Source organism: Ruditapes philippinarum, unplaced genomic scaffold, assembly GCF_026571515.1.
Source record: "Ruditapes philippinarum isolate M1 unplaced genomic scaffold, ASM2657151v2 ctg68_1_1_1_1, whole genome shotgun sequence".
In the NCBI taxonomy this organism is placed as follows: Eukaryota; Metazoa; Mollusca; class Bivalvia; order Venerida; family Veneridae; genus Ruditapes; species Ruditapes philippinarum.
In genome coordinates this window covers 290,681-309,312 of record NW_026860464.1, presented here as the reverse complement: position 1 = coordinate 309,312, position 18,632 = coordinate 290,681, and the positions used below count along the sequence as shown (strand labels likewise).

The following is an 18,632-nucleotide window of genomic DNA, read 5'->3' as shown; positions in this document are numbered from 1 at the left end:
CTAATGCAAGTAGCATGACGCGAAGGTACTGCTTAAAACGTTTGGTGTAATATCTTTTGAATACCTGCAGCTGTCTTAGTATAAATACTGATCTGAAGTTGCTTTTTGTGGTCTACAGTTTATTTTGACCATATTGGAATAGTTTATTCTTGATATGGACGAGAAACGTGTTTTCTTTAGCTCAATGCAAGGTTACGTTGCAAAGAATTTTTTAAAAGTGAAAACATTCTTACCTAATTTAGCTATCCCGGCTGCTATCAAAAATACTGATATGATAAAAGGTGACTTCACGCGCTCAAATTGCCAACTTGCCACGTGCATGGAATGATGGACATGCTTAACGTGGCTCTCAGTACCATTTGTCTCGTTTGTATGGTTCGCTCCGGTTGGATCAGCTTCAGCGCCTTTAGTGTGCGTGCTCCGTTTTGCTATATCTACGTTATATCCATGATCATCTAGAAAATGTGACGGTTTTACCACATTTGAATGAATGCACACAATGATTGCGAATCCGATCAAAATCCGGTATTTTAATTTAAGACCCATACCCGTTTTAATATATAATCGTTCGCTGCCTAATAGTTATATGTCTAAACATCAATTTAAAACATTCTGTCCTATAATATCCCTTTTCCAGCTTACACAATATAATAAGGCGTAATGTCATTATAAAAATACTAATTATACTTTGACAAAATGCATTTTGTATTCAGCGTGTGGCACAAAATAATCCTTTAAATTTGATAAATGTACACTTCTAATATAATTTTCTTCTTTTGTTCAGGGAAAACACATTTCAATTTCTGTACAACTTTAAGCCAATATTCTCAAATTAAAGATATTTTCCACCGCAGGCTCAGTGTTTTCGATATATCTTCCCAACACTATCACAGTTATATACATAGTTCATAACTTCTGAAATGTAAACCTATTCATCTCTGTGACGGAAAAAACTCGCTAATGAGAGTTCTCGGTGCTGTCAATACAGTCCTTGTCCTGATATATGTCCGGATCGATATCGAATGTCTCTGCTATAAAACCTGAAACCACATCAAAAACATAAGTGTTAGAATAATGAATTCTATCAAAGATAATCATGAACCTAATTGTTTTATGACATAGTACTATTTATCGATAACTTAATCAATAACACAGTGAGAATATTTTTCTCACCCAAACTCTTAAAATCATGGCATGTATATCAAACATATAGAAATGTAAATACAAATTCAAATGAATAAAACGTTTTCTGATAGCGTTTGTGACACTTTCCAATACCATTTCAATAACTTAATCGTAATAGAATTGAATTTTCCCCTTTAAGTTAGATGCAGATCATACATGTTGAGCTAATTATTAAAGGGTCATTTGGATAAATTAAGTTTACAAATTATTATTATTTTATCTACTTTAACTATCAAATATAAAACCATATCTTTTTCGTATGAAACTTATCTATAATAATTTTTACTAAATGGCATACATTATTAAAGTGGTTGTTAGTTTATTAAATTTAAATTTCAAAGTTCCAAACCATATATACAGTGAACGAAACTTACATACAAATTTATTTCATACATTAAAAAGTTATATCTTAAATGTTGCTTTAATTAGTAAAAGAATTGACTTAATTCCAATTAACATTCTACTTTATCGTTATTCTTCAGATTATCACTTATTTGTTTTATTATTTTGTCAACATTCATAACACCCGTCTCTTTATGCCCTGGCAAATTAATGACACAGATATTAAAATGTACTACTCAAATCAAGCTCAAACGAAACTTTTGAAAATTCTAGCATGAAATTCTGTATAAATTCTACATATTTTGGGATTTTTCAAAATACATCTATATATGCTGAACGAATTCTAGACGCCGACAGAATCACCGAGTAGTTTTAAAACAAGTCATATGACTTGAACAAACCCTTGAAGATACCGCAACAACTATTGTCGATATTGTATCATTGAAACAAGGCTAAGCCATCCATTTGACATGTTCTTTAATGTTTCTTTGTTCACTGTAACAACTATTGTGAAATCTTAACACTCTAGCCTGATCCACGTGGGTCAAGTTAGGAAACCACAATTTTATTCTTTATAAGGAGTAAAAAACCATTTCCTGTGACTGCTTAGTGTATTTATTTTGATGACATTTACATAATAATGAATGAAAAATTCAAAACGAAGAAATGAAAATTTTGCATGTGTCTCCCTTTAAGTTTATGCCTTTAAGTCCAATAATTGTATGCATAACCAGAAAGGAAAGTAAATTAAGAAGGGTACAAGCAACCATCTCTATATAAGGACGGACAAACATCATAAGGCTGAATATTTCTGTATGGTGTGACGCTGATCGGGAGGAGACGGTAAAGTGGCTTGTTTCAACACTGAATAGCCTTTCTTCTTTGAATCAATAGAAACGTCATTATAGTTAGAGAAAATATGAATACTATAATGAATTGCTGTGAATAATAAGCTATTGCCATAGTAACAGATGCGATGATGTTTTATCCTTTCTATTTGATCTGATCATAATAGTGTTTAATCACATTTCTTTGTTTGACAAGCTATTAAGATGGCTCAATTCCGTGTCTTTTTCATAATGACCTCTTCATTTCTGTGATACGTCAGTTTTCTCTCTTTCCATGGGAGTACTTACAGATTTGATAGATAACACAACATTGTCATCTTGATAGAAGTTTTATTATTTATACTCAGTGACAAGTATTTTGTGATTGATCTTACACATTATATGGATTGACAAGATTTATACATCGATTGTTTCATTGTCCAAAAAGAAGACAACACTCGAAGTAAAGTTGAAGAATTCAACCAATTAATAGCACGATATGCTTTAACCAATTTGTATGTAGGCCTCAGTAGGTATTCTTCTCTTTCAGAAACATCGATTTAACAATGAAAAAAAGAAAGACCATAAAAAATAAAACAAAAACAAAAAACGGGTGATCAGACCAGAGCGCTGATGTGCTTTATTAAAAGAAGACAAACGCTACTTTCTGGGGGTAATGAAAGTGTTTTGAAGTCAGTTTCAAAGCAATTTGTCAAATATATTACAATATGAATAAGTTCTTGCGTACAATTTACTACCTTAAACATATATATAAATGATTCTCCTTTGTTGCACATATATTTTGTTTCGCAAAGATATACATGTATATGTATATAGTTTAATCTGTACCAATTTACTCACCACTCTATACTTTTATCAAATTGTCGAATATGTTGCTTTGAAATCATTTCTTCCAAATAGATTTCCATAGTTTACAGTATATTTCTTGAATCAAAGATACGAATTCAACAAGTGTTTTTCATAATTATTATGTTCGTCAGATTCTCATTCAAAGACCACACAAACACATACAAATCTTGGAAAAGGTTGGTCCCTTGGGGGCATTAAAAATAACAAAATTACTTGAAAATTACAGACTCCATATGATTAAGTCAAGCCTTTAAAGTAGTGACTGATCGCAAAGGTTAATTGTGTATACTTCGGACATTGAACAAGACGATTCGGGTTCATGGCTAATCTTATATTAATTAGAAAACACCGTAAATCCTCGTTAAAGCTTTTATATGCCTCCCTTATTAACTTTAAAGTCTAAGCCAAAATAAACTAGATAGTCCTTAAGCCGGTTTATATTTTGCTGTAAAGGGAAAAAACGACGAAACGTTATTTTATAGGTTTATGATATTGTTTTATAGATGTTTGATATTACTATTACTCTAATAGGAAAGCAATAACGATGTTCTTAATTCCCTGGTGGCTTTGATATTTAATATTTTCAGGAACATTTATTCTTGTAAACCTGTGTAATTATCGGAGCTATGCAGTTCTTGTTCGTAGAATAAAGATAAAAACAACAACATATCATTTAACAAGTTATTATCATCATAAAATGATTATAATTATCATAATTTTATAATATGCTGATTATATCAACATGTTTGCCCTCAGATAAAATTTATATACGATTTAGAACTTAAAATATATAAGAGCTATATCTATTGAAATAGTTTTATAACAATAAAAAGCTGTAAAATATGTTTCCATATTCTGATGGTCAAGTCTCGACATAGGTTTTACAATGACTCTTTTTTTACACAAATGGAAACTGTGCTTAAACAGGATTAAACGTTCCAAAACAAATTTTTTTTGCTGCCTGCTATTTTGCTTTTTTAAAATAGCAAAGATAATGTGCATGTACCGTTCGCTCAAAAGAATAATATACCAACGTAAATATTTTACAGAGGGATTTTTAAATATTATTTAAATTCAACATTTAGATAATAATTCTTTAGTGCAGACAAAATTGATATAGCTTTATGCATTTATTTAATTAGACACATCTGATTGTGTACTTTAATTGAATCATTATCACTAACTATACATAATATTTCGTATGTTTTCATTTCCATTTGTTCGTTTGCTAATTGTTTGATATAAACCAAGTATTAATGTGTGAGAGTATTCCAGTCACATACCAATACTTAATTGTCTAACAACTGTTTATGAACCTTGTACTAATTTGCTGCAATTAACTTGCTCATATATCTACAATATTCAAATATGTTTGACAAATTACGTTAATTGCAGAGATAAAATACCAATATCGTAATGTTGAGGAAAACGTGATCTGATCTACAATGAGCATAATAATGGCTTGTTATTACAAAACAGAACTGTTCTGTTCTGTTATTACATATGATATTTAATATTATCAACCTAAATATAAGTGGGATTTTAGACCCTCTATTATTATGGACCATTTCACTTTTCAAATAATGTCTACTCCTTAGTCACTAGCAGTCTTTTAAAATATTGATATAATAATACAACGTTTATCTTTTTGTTTTGTTTAATATTTGATAAATTTAGTATTCTTTTATTCAGTTGAATTACATATTACATATGTCTTGCATAAGCTATTGTCATAACGCGTTAATTTTGGGATTTATAAATTTATAAAATAAAATATTAGAATGCCATAAATGAAATGACAATCAGTTACCTTTTGAACACCATTTATTCAAAACAAAAAGAATACTGCTCTTTATATATGTTTACAAACAAATATTTACTCTACAATTCAATAAATTTTTGACAGTATTATTTACATAACTAGTAGTATAAAATTTAATGTATCCACTAAAACCTATTTATAAACACATCCACTACATACATGTACCTGTTTCTTGTAAACGCATTTGTAAATACCGACTTCCAATTGTCTAGGGTAATTCACTTATCACATGTAATCAATCAGTGTTGATTGTATACGATGTATTTTATCTTACATATCTTTCCTCATTCTAATGCTATCATTACTTACATCAAACACTTGCGTGCACCAGTATTTTCCTTACCTCCAGTGAAAAAGGCAAACGTATCTAGGTTGTGGAATAATAATTATACAATACAGTGTTGGCAAATTGTTCTCCCATTACAAGTTGCCAAAAGTATTTAGGTTTGCAGTAGGTTGCCATTGTGGTATGTAATGTACATTTTATTGTATACAGTATCTAACATTGTTGAAAATACTATTGAACTATTGGAGTCGTATAGTAATGTGTTGAATTTTTCAATGAGAATAGCTGCACAATTATATGAGCATTGTATATATTTAGCGAATATTCCCCTATAATGACAAGATTAACCATTATCCCATATCAACAATACACTAATGTACAAATATGTTACATATGAAATAGCATACATAATGGTTTGATACAAAATTGGAACTTATTGTGTATGCTTACAATAAAGTGTTAAACACTGGTTGCGAAGAATGATTAGTATACCAAATTAAAGGCTATTCAAATGATATACATTATATTATAAAATAATTGCATGATGAGATGATTGTTCTTTTAGGAATTCGACCATTAATAGAACAAATGTACAATGTTGCCATTTGGCACTTACAATATTTTCATAACTGTATATCTATATAAATCATTTTGGCCTACTGTTAAACCATTTTTAACAAATAAAGGTACTATTGTAAAAAAGGACATGATTTTATGTGAAAATGATATTCTAGTAAGTGATCAGTCCCAGGTGTGTGATATTTTTAATGAATTTTATGTACATGTTGCTAAGGACATTGGTGCAGACTCAATACCAATCAACAACAATCACCCTAGCCTTAATTCTATAAGAAATAATCTTAAATCTGATAAACAACTCAATTTTCAACCTGTAAATAATTCCTTCATTAGTAAACAGATTGATAAATTATCATCTAAAAAAGCAACCGGTCAAGATGGCATATCTGCTAAACTTTTAAAATTTTCTAAACCTTCAGTCGTGGAACATATTACTAATATGGTTAATCTGAGTTTCCAGTCATCCATCTTTCCTGATAGTCTTAAAATAGCTCAGGTAGTTCCGGTCCATAAGAAAAATAGTACTCTAGATAAAGGTAATTACAGACCTGTTAGTATCCTTCCAATCTTATCTAAAATCTTCGAAAGGTCTATTAATACCCAACTAACTGACTTTTTCAATGACCATTTTAATACTTACTTATCTGCTTTTAGACCAGGTTACGGCTGTCAAAGCACTCTACTTAAAATTACTGAAGACTGGAAAAGATCACTGGATGAAAACAAATACATAGCAGCTATTTTAATGGATTTGTCAAAAGCCTTTGACTGCCTACCCCATGACCTCCTTCTCATGAAACTTAGATGTTATGGGGTCTCCGACCATGCCCTAGATTTATTAACTAATTATTTAACAAATAGGAAACAATGCGTCAAACTTGGATCAAATTTAAGTTCTTTCAAAGATATTTATAAAGGGGTTCCTCAAGGTTCTATTCTAGGCCCAGTATTATTTAACATATTTTTAAATGACATTTTTGATTTTGTACACAAATGTGATCTTTATAATTATGCAGATGACAACACTTTATCATGCAGTGACACAAACATTGACAATGTTGTTGAATCTTTAGAGTCAGATAGTCAGTCATTAATACAATGGTTTTCGGACAATCATATGAAAGCAAACCCCGACAAATTCCAGGCTATTGCTATTGGTAAAAAAACTAGGGATCAAAATATTAGTTTCAATTTAAATGATAGTACAATCCAATGTGATGAATCTGTTAAACTTCTAGGGGTAACTTTTGATTTTAAACTCAAATTTGATAATCATATTTCTGATATCTGTAAAAAAGCCTCAAAACAACTAAACGTGCTAAAGAGAATAGGTAAAAATTTATTTAAATTGGGGAAATTGAACATATATTACTCTTTTATACTATCAAACTTTAATTACTGCCCTGTCACCTGGCACTTCTGTGGAGAAATGTACACAAAAAAACTAGAGAAAATTCAAGAAAGAGCATTAAGATTCATTTATGATGACTATCAATCAGACTATGACTCACTTTTAATAAAATCTAAACTACCAAATTTAAAACTAAGACGAATCAGAACTATAGCCCTCGAAATTCATAAAATTATTCATAAACAAGGACCAACATACTTACATGATCTTGTTAATATAAAATCTCATTCTTTTAATTTTAGGTATAAAAATGTAGCCATTATCCCTCAGGTAAGAACCACCAGTTATGGCAGCAACTCTTTTCGTTCCTATGCACCTAAACTATGGAATTCACTTCCTCAACACCTCAGAATGGAAGTGAATTATGACCAATTTAAAAGTCTAATTGGTGCATGGAATGGAGAGAGTTGCTCATGTACTTTCTGTCAATAAACCTGCATTATAGTTTAGCTCCATCTTCAGTTTTGTTTCTTGCCTGCTTTCTTTTGTTTTGCTGCTTACTTACATGTATCTGTTTATTTCACATTTGGCTTAAATTTTGTTAATATTCTCAACATAAATGATTATGTACATGTATTATTTTTCCAGTATGCTTGAATTTTTGTTTGCTTATTGTCAGCTTTTTGCGAAGTTTGCTTATTGAGGAGGCTGCTGATCACTTCTTACAAATTTTGTATTGGGGATTTTTATTTATAAAACCTAATTAGTGGTAACAGTTTTGTGATCCTTTTCATTTTCAATATCATATTTCCTTTCTTTTATAGCAGTCCAGGCTAGGCCTGGGTCAAGATCAGCAGTATCCACCCACTTTTAATGTAATCTTATTTTATGTATGTGCTAATATATTCCGCATTTTATCTAGATATATATCTTTTTATTCACTTATGATACAGTATAGAACTTTTAAGCATATCCTTAGCATATCATTACTATTTATTAATTATTATTATTTTATTTTAAATTATAACATTTAATGTCTACATCCCATATTATAGTAATTTAACTTATCTTTTACCATTTGTCTTTCAAAGTTTAATATCTTAATGTGCTTCTTTTATGAGTTTTATGTTTATATCATTATGCATGTATGTCGGTCAAAAGCTATACATAGCTTATGTTTTGTAAAATGTTATATATATACCGACAATAAATAAATTTTGATTTGATTTGATTTGATTTGTATTAATAATATAAAAGTGCAACATAATTAATTATAATAATTCGTAAAATCAACATGTCGATCTCTTATGGGAAGGTAAATTAAAACATAACTAAGATGGTCGATATAGCTTTATAATCAATCAAAATGTTTTTTCCAAATATATTTTAACCTAATATATATTTCGTTTAGAATATTTCCATTGCATGATATTCCATATTTATACTGCTAGAACAATTCATGGTCTAAATGACTTGTAATTAAATGGAGGTTTATAACGGCTTAGACAAGTACGATGTATGTTAAAGAAGAAATTTCTAACGATGTTTAAGATAAAATGAAAATTGTAAGTTTTGCCACATTTGCAGGTAAAGTACCCTCTGACAACAACATCAACTTAAAAGTTATGTTACAATTCTGACAATATAGCCTGAGCATTTCATAAGTTTACCATAAAACGCTCTTTTTGAGCGCCGACGCCCTATGAATATGCATAACACAGATGCGTATTTCCTATTTTTGTACAGGTCAATGTTTGCTTTATACAATGCGTATAGCTTATACATAGTTCAATGTTTTCCACACGTTTTTAAAAGTTCAAAAGTTTAGGCACTTTTACTGTTTATGATACCTTAGGTGTATACATCGATATAATAAAAAATAACTCTTTGATAGAGGGGTATCTGTGGCCGAGTGGTTAAGGTCGTTGACTTCAAACCACTTGCTCCTCACCGCTGTAGGTTCAAATCCCGACACGGATCTTGAATTTTCATATGAGGAAGCTATCCAGCTAGCTTTACGGAACGTCGGTGGGTCTACTCATGTATCCGTTCGTGTCTGAAATAATGCACGGAAGGGCACCTGGGATCTTCTTCCACCAGTAAAGCTGGACCGTCACCATATGACCTATACTGTGTCAGTGTGACCAAAAACCCAATTAAACAAATAACTCGTTGATAACTCTTTAATAATTGCTCATAACAGAACTAAATCATATTATTAAAAACGTAGAAGGGAGTAAAATTCAAGAATAAAACTATTAACTATAATGATCATTTTATAAATTGAAACTATCTACTATTACTCAATTCTTTCTTAAATTATACCTGTTCACACTCATTCCATCCGCTATTGCAATAATGCAAATACATTATATAATTAACAAAACACATTCATGTAAAATACATGATCTGACATTAAACATTTACAAATAAAATGATACATGTATATCAAAAGAGATACTAACGAATAAATATGTTATATACCTTATTCTGAAAGTACACGCGTTAGTTCCGCATTTCCTACTTTCCTGAGATAAATCACTTATTGCAATTCATACTTCCAAATTAACGTTATTGTAGTCAATTATAGAGATCATTCGGCAGTGCACTGTCTTTACACTCATACAGTTCCTACCTGTACAGAAAAATATAGGTAAACAATTATATACCACACTACAGCAATTCCTAGCTGTTTTTGTTTTCCCACTACTGCTTACAAAAAGGTATGTATATCGGTTACATGTTAAGCGCTCGTTGTATTGGAGGCTCTATTTATTGCATACTCGGTCGTATTAAGTGAAGTAGTTTCAAGTATGAGGAAATACCAATTCGTTTATCTGAAATCCGATTCATATTTAAAATTTAAGCAATTACTAGTATATTTATGTACAATTAAACACAATGTGTGGATTGTAAATTGTATTTATTCGCCGTGAGATAATAAAAAAATAATAATTCGTATATTTTAACAAAAAAAAAAAAACATAGATAAAGAATATATAACATTAAACAACTAAAATGGTCGAAATAGTTTCCCGTTTGAATATTGATACATGTAAAACGTGTGCATAAATCAACTTTTCACAAGAAACTAATATCAAAAACTGATCAATACCACGAGCATGACAATAACAGCTTTAGCAGATATCGTTATTTCTAGTCTACGAAAAGTTTTAGGTAAAAGAAATCTAAACCTTCACGCATAAACATATAAGTTACATTTTTTTTATTTGGTTTGAATAAATGTGAAATATCAATACAAACTTGTATAAAATTCTTCAAGGATATGATTAAATAAAAAATAAATAAATAAATAAACAAATAACAAATAACAAATAAAAAATAAATGAACAAACAAAAACAAATAAATAAATGACTAAACAAATGAATAAATAAATAAACATCAGCGTAAAAAGGACACACATATTTAAAGGGCAATGAAATCTACGTTCATGTTAACTTTCGACACAGAAGCCTTACTTACAATTCAGTGTCACTTTTAAGTATTCCTGTTATTGTGAAATATTTCGGTTTGTTATATATTCCTCCCTCCAACGCGTCATTCCAGCTTTGCAACTGCTTTTTCAAATTGTAATTACGTTGACACGATTTTTATTAGACAGAAAGTCACATTTTATAGACTTTAATATTTCAATGACGAGAAATTCAATGGATTAAAAATATAAACACAGAATCAATTCTTGTATCTGCAATCAAATAATTTAATCAATGCATGCTTCATTTTATCGATTATTCGTTTAAAATACACAAACAAGATCAACAAGTAAAGGCGGCGTTCAATGAACGCAACCCCCACACGACCCAGCAACAAGAACCAGTGATAAGGAGCCCAGACGGACCCCACACAAAAACAGGACAGGGCACAAGGCAGAGCACGGACAGGCTAATCACTGAAATGATAAATAATTTGCAACTGATAAGGAATTCAAAGAAAACAAATAAAATGATTGAATAATAGGAAATAATTTGTAACTGACAAGGACTTCAAAGAAAACAAATAAATGATTGAATAAAAGGCTCACAAAATTAACGGACACAGGGGAAGGGGACAGGAGACCCGGGGAAGGGGGTGTAAATTAAAGATATAAAAATAGGAACAAAGGGGAAGATAAGTCACGAAAAACAGAGAAAAACAAAATCCCTAAAGAACGCCTAAAACATTAAATTGAATATGTAACAGCCCGGTTTGATTATGCCAGAATGCAAGCTTACGCCCACCCCCAAGCATCGGTTTAAGCATTATCAAAATGAACTTGTGTGTTGCAATACCATTTACACTATGCGGTATATCTTTGAAGACAAAGTGCTTTCACTCAACAGCAGTTAATGATTTACATAAACAACATATATAAATAAGAAATTAAATACATATTACGTTTTGAAATATCACATATTCATTGCAAGTTTATTCCATTTACGTTACTAAATGTTCATATATTAGCAGTACAGGGTGCTCTTTTAAAACCATGATAATCATTAACTGTCATTGTAACCATCTGCAACTCTTTTTTTATCATTTTATTTTTGTTTGCCACCTTGAAACATACACACAAGCAGAATTCTTATTTATTAAACAATTATAGTACTTTTTAACAACATGCTCTGCGGTGGTAATTGAGTCTGGACGAAGATTTATGCAAATATATTGGAAGTGGTATTTGATTGATGTGTTTATTATTTATAAGAAATGCAATTATCTTTTCTTAAGAAATGCCTTCCATCGCTTTAAGTTAAGCTATTTACAAGCTGATGAAAATGTATGGTAAAAGATGTATTGATCTATCATTAACAATTCAAGAAACGTGGGGGGGGGGATCCCTCGGGATCAAGGAATACAAAAATAAATGTTAGAGATTGTAAAGCTAGTTTGATTAAGTTTGTACATGGGAGACAGTGAAAAGTGCAATCTCACACAACTTCCAGGCAGGATTCAATCATCAACGACAAAAGTATTGGAATGTGTAACTAAAAAGATTCAACAACACTGTAGAGGAGTATCGGGTACTTTTAAACAGCTGCCACGCAAAACTTAATATCGACGATTTCGAGTTATCATAGTACCCGCAAAGGGGGAGAAAAATAACAATAAAACATTCAGTCTTTTGTGTTTAGAAACTGTTGTAAAGAAATCAACAATTATGTGCGTAAAGAATGCCACACATCGACATTGTACAGAATCTGCATACCTGGAATCCTAATAATAAACGATGAAATATAAGATAATATAAGATGTTACAAATTGATTATTATCATCGTGAATGATATGCTATTACGAATATCAAAAGGAAACAGTCAAAATTAAGATGTATTATACTACACTGAACATTATTTGATTGAATTGTTATGCAATTGAAACGCTGATTCCATGTGTCATAAAACTGACATAACCCTTTTCCGATATAGCAATAATCTAAGAACTAAAACAAAAACATCAACAAAAACAACAACAACAACAACAAAAAATACCACATAATAATCATTATCATGATAAATTAGAAATAAATGTTTCTGTTTTTTATTTCATTGGAACTGACGATATATACACACGAATAAGCGGCTTTTTATTTATCTTATGCCACTTCAGACAAGCTTTTAGACACTTTCTGTTCTATTTTGTATGGCGTCGGAAATCATTTATGTAATATTATTGCACTGTATCTTGCAGCCTACGAGAATGCTCGGACCGTAATTTTTCATCAAGACTTAAATGTAAACACTGTGTATATGTTTTAATGTGCGTGAGACACAATTCATTGAATTTAACAAATTCCTAAACCGTTGTTCGTGTCACAGTGTTAACCATCAACAGACATAGTTATAACATATCATTGTAAACTAATAAATACTTGAGACAATTGACATCAAATTTATTCAATAAATTATGTTTCCTGGTGCATTAAATTTTCGGAGAGTGCTATATCATATCTAAGAAGTATTGGCACTTTTGTTTGGTAAATGTTTATTTAGCAGAATGTCATATTAATTTTACAGTTTCTGTTGACATGTACACTGTTAACATTTGAAACTAATTATGATTTTCGGAACTTAGGTGTTTTTTTCAGTAAAAAACAAACATAATTTAACATAACACGTACACGTGTCGTAAACCTACATCTAGACAAAGTATACGATGAAACGCAATTTCCGGATATTTTGTTTAAGTGGAAATTTGAAAATGACTACGTGTATAACTATTAATAAACATTGCATATAGATACAAATACTATGCCACTTAATGAAGTGATTATAAATGTCTATAAATAATGTCACTCGATAAATATATACAAGGTTTTGTTTCCTACTAATAATACTATTATAGACTGATCTATAGTTTTAACTTGGGGAACTATATTTCCACTTTGTACAGTGTCTTTACTACACAGACAATCTTTAACTGATCTGCATCGTGTGCAACACGCAAAAATAATGTCCATAATAAATTTTGCACGTTTGAATGTATCATTTGTTTTTTCTGACAAAACATTAGGAAGTGATGACAATGACGTCACAGAAACTCCTGATCAAGCAGTTTTCAAGTTAGTTATCTCATACGGAAATCATTATTTATTTCCCTGAATATATGTTAGTTTTTATTTTCTTTTGTGTTTTAAGTATTTGATACACTTGAAGATGTTGCTGGGAAAAGCTTTGCGAACGTTTTCACCTTAAATTATTAGCATATGAGCCACGCAATGACAAAACCAGCATAGTGCGTTTGCAACCTTCATGGATCTAGACCAGCCTGCGCATCCGTGCAGTCTGATCAGGATCCATTTTGTTCACTATCACTTTTTCAACCTGTAATTAGGTTTGTAAGCGAGCAGCATGGATCTTGATCAGACTGCGCAGATGGCAGACTGAACTGGATCCATGTTGATCACAAACGCTCTATGTTGGTTTTGTCATGGCGTGGCTCATATGATGGGCATTCATAACCTTAGCAGTATTATTCCATGTTGTCAGTTTTCATATAACATATTTCAGATAGCATATTGAGCAAATTGAAAGATAACTTTACAGACGTGCAAACAAGACTGTCAAGTGTGAATATAAAAAACAACATAGTTTGTAATATAATGCAGTGTAAGTCAATGTTAACGCCTTACAGATCCTGTATGTTGTAATTAATGTGATAACAACACTTAGGTAAAATTTCATATATGTATATAATTATGCTTCTAAAACAATTTCCGAACATCCAAACATATGTTAAATATGTTTAAACGCATTATATGTAATCATTAAAAAAACATATGCTTTCATTTCTTATTGAAAAAATTGGCTTAGACTTAATAGAAAATAAATTTCTAATTACCTCCCTTTATTTACATGAAATATAAATTCGGTAATATCTTTACAAATAAAGCTTTTTGGAATTTACAATATTGATAAATCTTCATTTGAGCATAATATTTATGATATAAAACCATAAAGAAATTGCGTTACAAGATCTTTAAAAATAAAATAGCCTCTGCATGTACACATAACGAGACAAAAAGTTGATTGTGTACACACATTCCACACTGAATCTTAAACATAACATAATATGTCGAAATTGTTTTCTTCTTTTAAAAATTAATCACCAACTACAATTATTTAAATATCACATTTTTAATTTTTTTTAAATGAAATAAATCAGTCATTCCTTCCTACTTAGTCACATTTTATTTATCTTATGTTCACTGTGAGATTTGCAAATTTTTCTTGATAAATATTCACTTCACAACAGCGTTATTGCGTATTCATTTTTAAACACATTTATTCAGTTTAATTCAATTAGGATTATATCAATTGCAGAACAAAAAAACAAATATCAATGCTTCGCGTGTAAATATACAAAAGTTAAATAGCAGACTTGAAAATAATTGATCACATTTACTTAATTCGCATTACCCTTTCTGCGATGATGTTTTCAAATGTGTTTTCAATACGATGAAATATGACACAAGATATTTTACACGGATATGATCATTATATTCATCATAAATAAAACAGTCACAATGTTCAGAAATAAACTCTGCGATTTTGCTAATAAGATCAATACTTTGTCTTGTTGAAATTGGAATAAATTGAACGATAAATATATGGCAAAGTTTGAGCTCCACACAGGCAGCTAGAACAGTACTTTGAAACATGTAAGTGGAAATTATATTGGACGTCGTTGCAAGTTTATAATTCAACAACATTTAAAAAACGCACTTTATTTATAAAGTAAGCTGTACATGTGGTCAATCCATTTTATAATTGTATTACAATGCCTTCAATAATTCTTTATGATAACTATACAACAACATGCATCATCGAAACAGTTGGTTAGCAGTATTACCTATTACTAGTTGTCCAAACAAAATAATAACTATGATAACCTGCAGTTACTATTTTGTTATCTATAAATACTCCTATTTCGCTAAAAGGCAGACGGTGTTTCTAATAAATACAGGTTTTGTATTGTTCCGCATAATTAATATGCTTGTCTTTTATTTGTATGGTAATGTATTTTTTATGTTCTTTTCTTCTTTTCGTCTTCGTCTTATTTCAAAGTCAATTTAATAAACATTGGCGACTGAAACTTGTTTTATTGTACTTTGTAAATAGTGATACTAGTATTACTTTTCATTCATTTATGATGTTTTTATTGCGAAGATAGCTATTATTTTTAACTAGATATTTATGTATTATAATTCGTATGATATTTTGTGTTGATATTACGATGTATTACTAGTCTCTTATAATTCAGTGTTGGAATAGTCATGTGCTACTTGCGTTATTATGTGTGCTTATGAATAAAACGTTTTGTATAAACAAAACCGACACTGAAATTACAAGATAACCAATTGCAATATAAAAATAATCGTTTCGTTACTTTAAAACAATGTTTGTAATTGCGACCAACTATGCAACATTGTAGAAGAAACTATTAAGATGCACAATGCTTAAAATGAAATATTTTATCGTAATACAAAGGCTGTTCATAAATGAGCTATAGTGTGAACTGTTTACATGAACGTTTGTAAAACATTCTTCTTGTAATACGAATAACATGGAAATTCAGAATAGCTTGTCAACTTTCATGTACCGTTATCGAAGCACTGTTGATTTTAATAACGTACTTGAATCGAAGTGAAGCTGTTTATGTTGATATATTTACGTTAAAATCAACCATTACACGATGCCATGTATTTAGCTTTCAACAAATTATACACATGTCTTTTATTGAATAAACTCGGGTAACAGTAACAGTACGCTAGTTTTGTTTAGTTATATCACCCTTGAACACGAGTCAGCAATGACGATTCCGTATAGAACGTTGCCCGTAAAATCTTATTTCAAATTTTGTGAAACAGAGGTTCCTGGACGTAAATATAGAGTTCTGGGATTCTTATAACATTTATAGAGATGTTTTTTACCTTGGTACAATTCCATTGCTCTATTGTATTTGTTATCCGGTAATTTGAAAAGCAACTTTTAAATTTTCTTAGTTTGTGTCACGGCAAATTTCCGGTTTAATTACATTGCGATGTGACTGAATAGAAATAATAAAAAACGAATATAATCATATAAGAACACTGATGAAAAGACTGAAATGTACAAATATAGGAAGTATAACCTGTTTGCCTAATGTCAATACAATACTTGGAAAAGAAATCTAACAACATTGTTAACATTGATTTTTCCATCGATTACGAGATTTTACTTTGTTAAATAATTGTTTTCCCTGCCCTGATATACACTGAATTTATTAATAATATTCTGATGGTCAAGTCTCGAATGACTTTTATTTTACACAAATTGAAACAGTGCCTTAACAGGATAAAATGTTCCGGAACAAAGAATTTTTCTGCTATTTTAAAATAGCAAAAATATCGTGCCGTTCGCTCAAAAGAATAATATACCAACATATTTCTTTTACAGAGGGGATTTTTAAATTTAGATTTAAATTCTTCACTGCAGACAGAATTGATATAGCTTAATGCTTTTTATTTAATTAGACACATCTGATTGTGTACTTTAATTGAATCATAATATTTTGTATGTTTTCATTCCCATTTGTCCGTTTGCTAATTGTTTGATATAAACCTAGTATAAATGTGTGAGAGTATTCGAGTCACATACCAACGTTTGGTACTCTGGTCTTATAATAAAGTTAGTCGCTCATTTAGAAACTGGTATTTTCATGTTAGAAGTTATTATGATGTCAATGATTTACATTTGTATACCAGTTTTATCAATCCTATATCTCATTTTTTTGCTCATGGTGTTGAAATGAAAACATTAAGTATTTGTTATAACAAAATCAACAATGTTGTTGGACCCCCTGGTCGTGGACGTAATAAATTACGAGTGTATAGTAAACTAAAAAGTAAGTGTAAAATAGAGAAATACTGTAAACTTGTATTACCACCAAGTCATAGATCTGCTTTCTGTGAATTCCGTTTTGGCGTCCTTCCCACAAGGATTGAAGCGGGGTGGGGGGGGGGGTATGAAGGCTTACCAGAGCAAGCCAGGATCTGTCATTTTTGCAATACCGACACATAGAAAATGAATTACATGTCATCTTGAATTGTTTTTTTACAATGATAAAAGGCGGGATTTGTTGGCTAAAGCACGTTCCTTAAGTAACGGTTTTTCGACACTGTCTAATGATGACAAATACTGTTTTATTTTTTCAAACATCAATATGTATTTATGCCAAAATATGTTTTAATAACTTACAAAGACGCCGACTTGATAATATAAATAGCTTCTTATACATGTAAATATTCATATTTTTCACATGTGTATGAAATTCTACAGCTATTCTTATCAGCTATTCTTATTTATTTGATTTTTTAACTGAAATAAATTGTTATTTTATTTATTTATATACGATTTTTCACTTTTATTGTTGTATGCTTACTATCTTAAATTGCTTCTTTCAGGTAGTCACGATGTTTCATTTTATTAGTATATGTATAACAACGGTTTCTCAGTTTTATCACTCTAATGATTTATGCATTTATATATATATTTATATGATATAGATTTTTCATCTCTTATAAATCCATGCTGGAGTGGCATTGTACTTTTATGCTGTAACTTTTTAACATTTTGTATATGTCTGTACAATGATGAGATGTAAATAAAGATTACTACTACTACCAATACTTAATTTTCTAACAACTGATTATGAACCTTGTACTAATTGTGCTACAATTAACGTGCACATATATCTACAATATTCAAATATGCTTGACAAATTACGTTAATAGCAGAGATAAAATATCGATATCGTCATCTTGAGGAAAACGTGAACTGAACTACAATGAGCATAACAATGCCTTGTTATTACATATGATATTAAATATTATC

General features: G+C 30.2%; 1 protein-coding gene across 7 annotated transcripts in view; it reads right to left on the bottom strand.

The window, feature by feature from the left end:
* The window catches only part of LOC132760160 (Na(+)/H(+) exchanger beta-like), a 133,078-nt gene that overhangs the window by 39,353 nt on the left and 75,093 nt on the right, over positions 1-18,632 (bottom strand). For 4 of the 7 annotated variants that reach the window (XM_060752071.1, XM_060752070.1, XM_060752072.1 and 1 more), the window contains exon 2: positions 234-1,040. In XM_060752071.1, the coding sequence (XP_060608054.1) occupies positions 234-546 (313 nt within the window). In that variant the 5' untranslated portion in view covers positions 547-1,040. Of the gene's footprint in view, positions 1-233; positions 1,041-5,211; positions 5,369-9,746; positions 9,962-18,632 lie in introns of those variants that run through there. The other 3 variants (XM_060752068.1, XM_060752075.1, XM_060752069.1) reach the window with 2 other exon arrangements.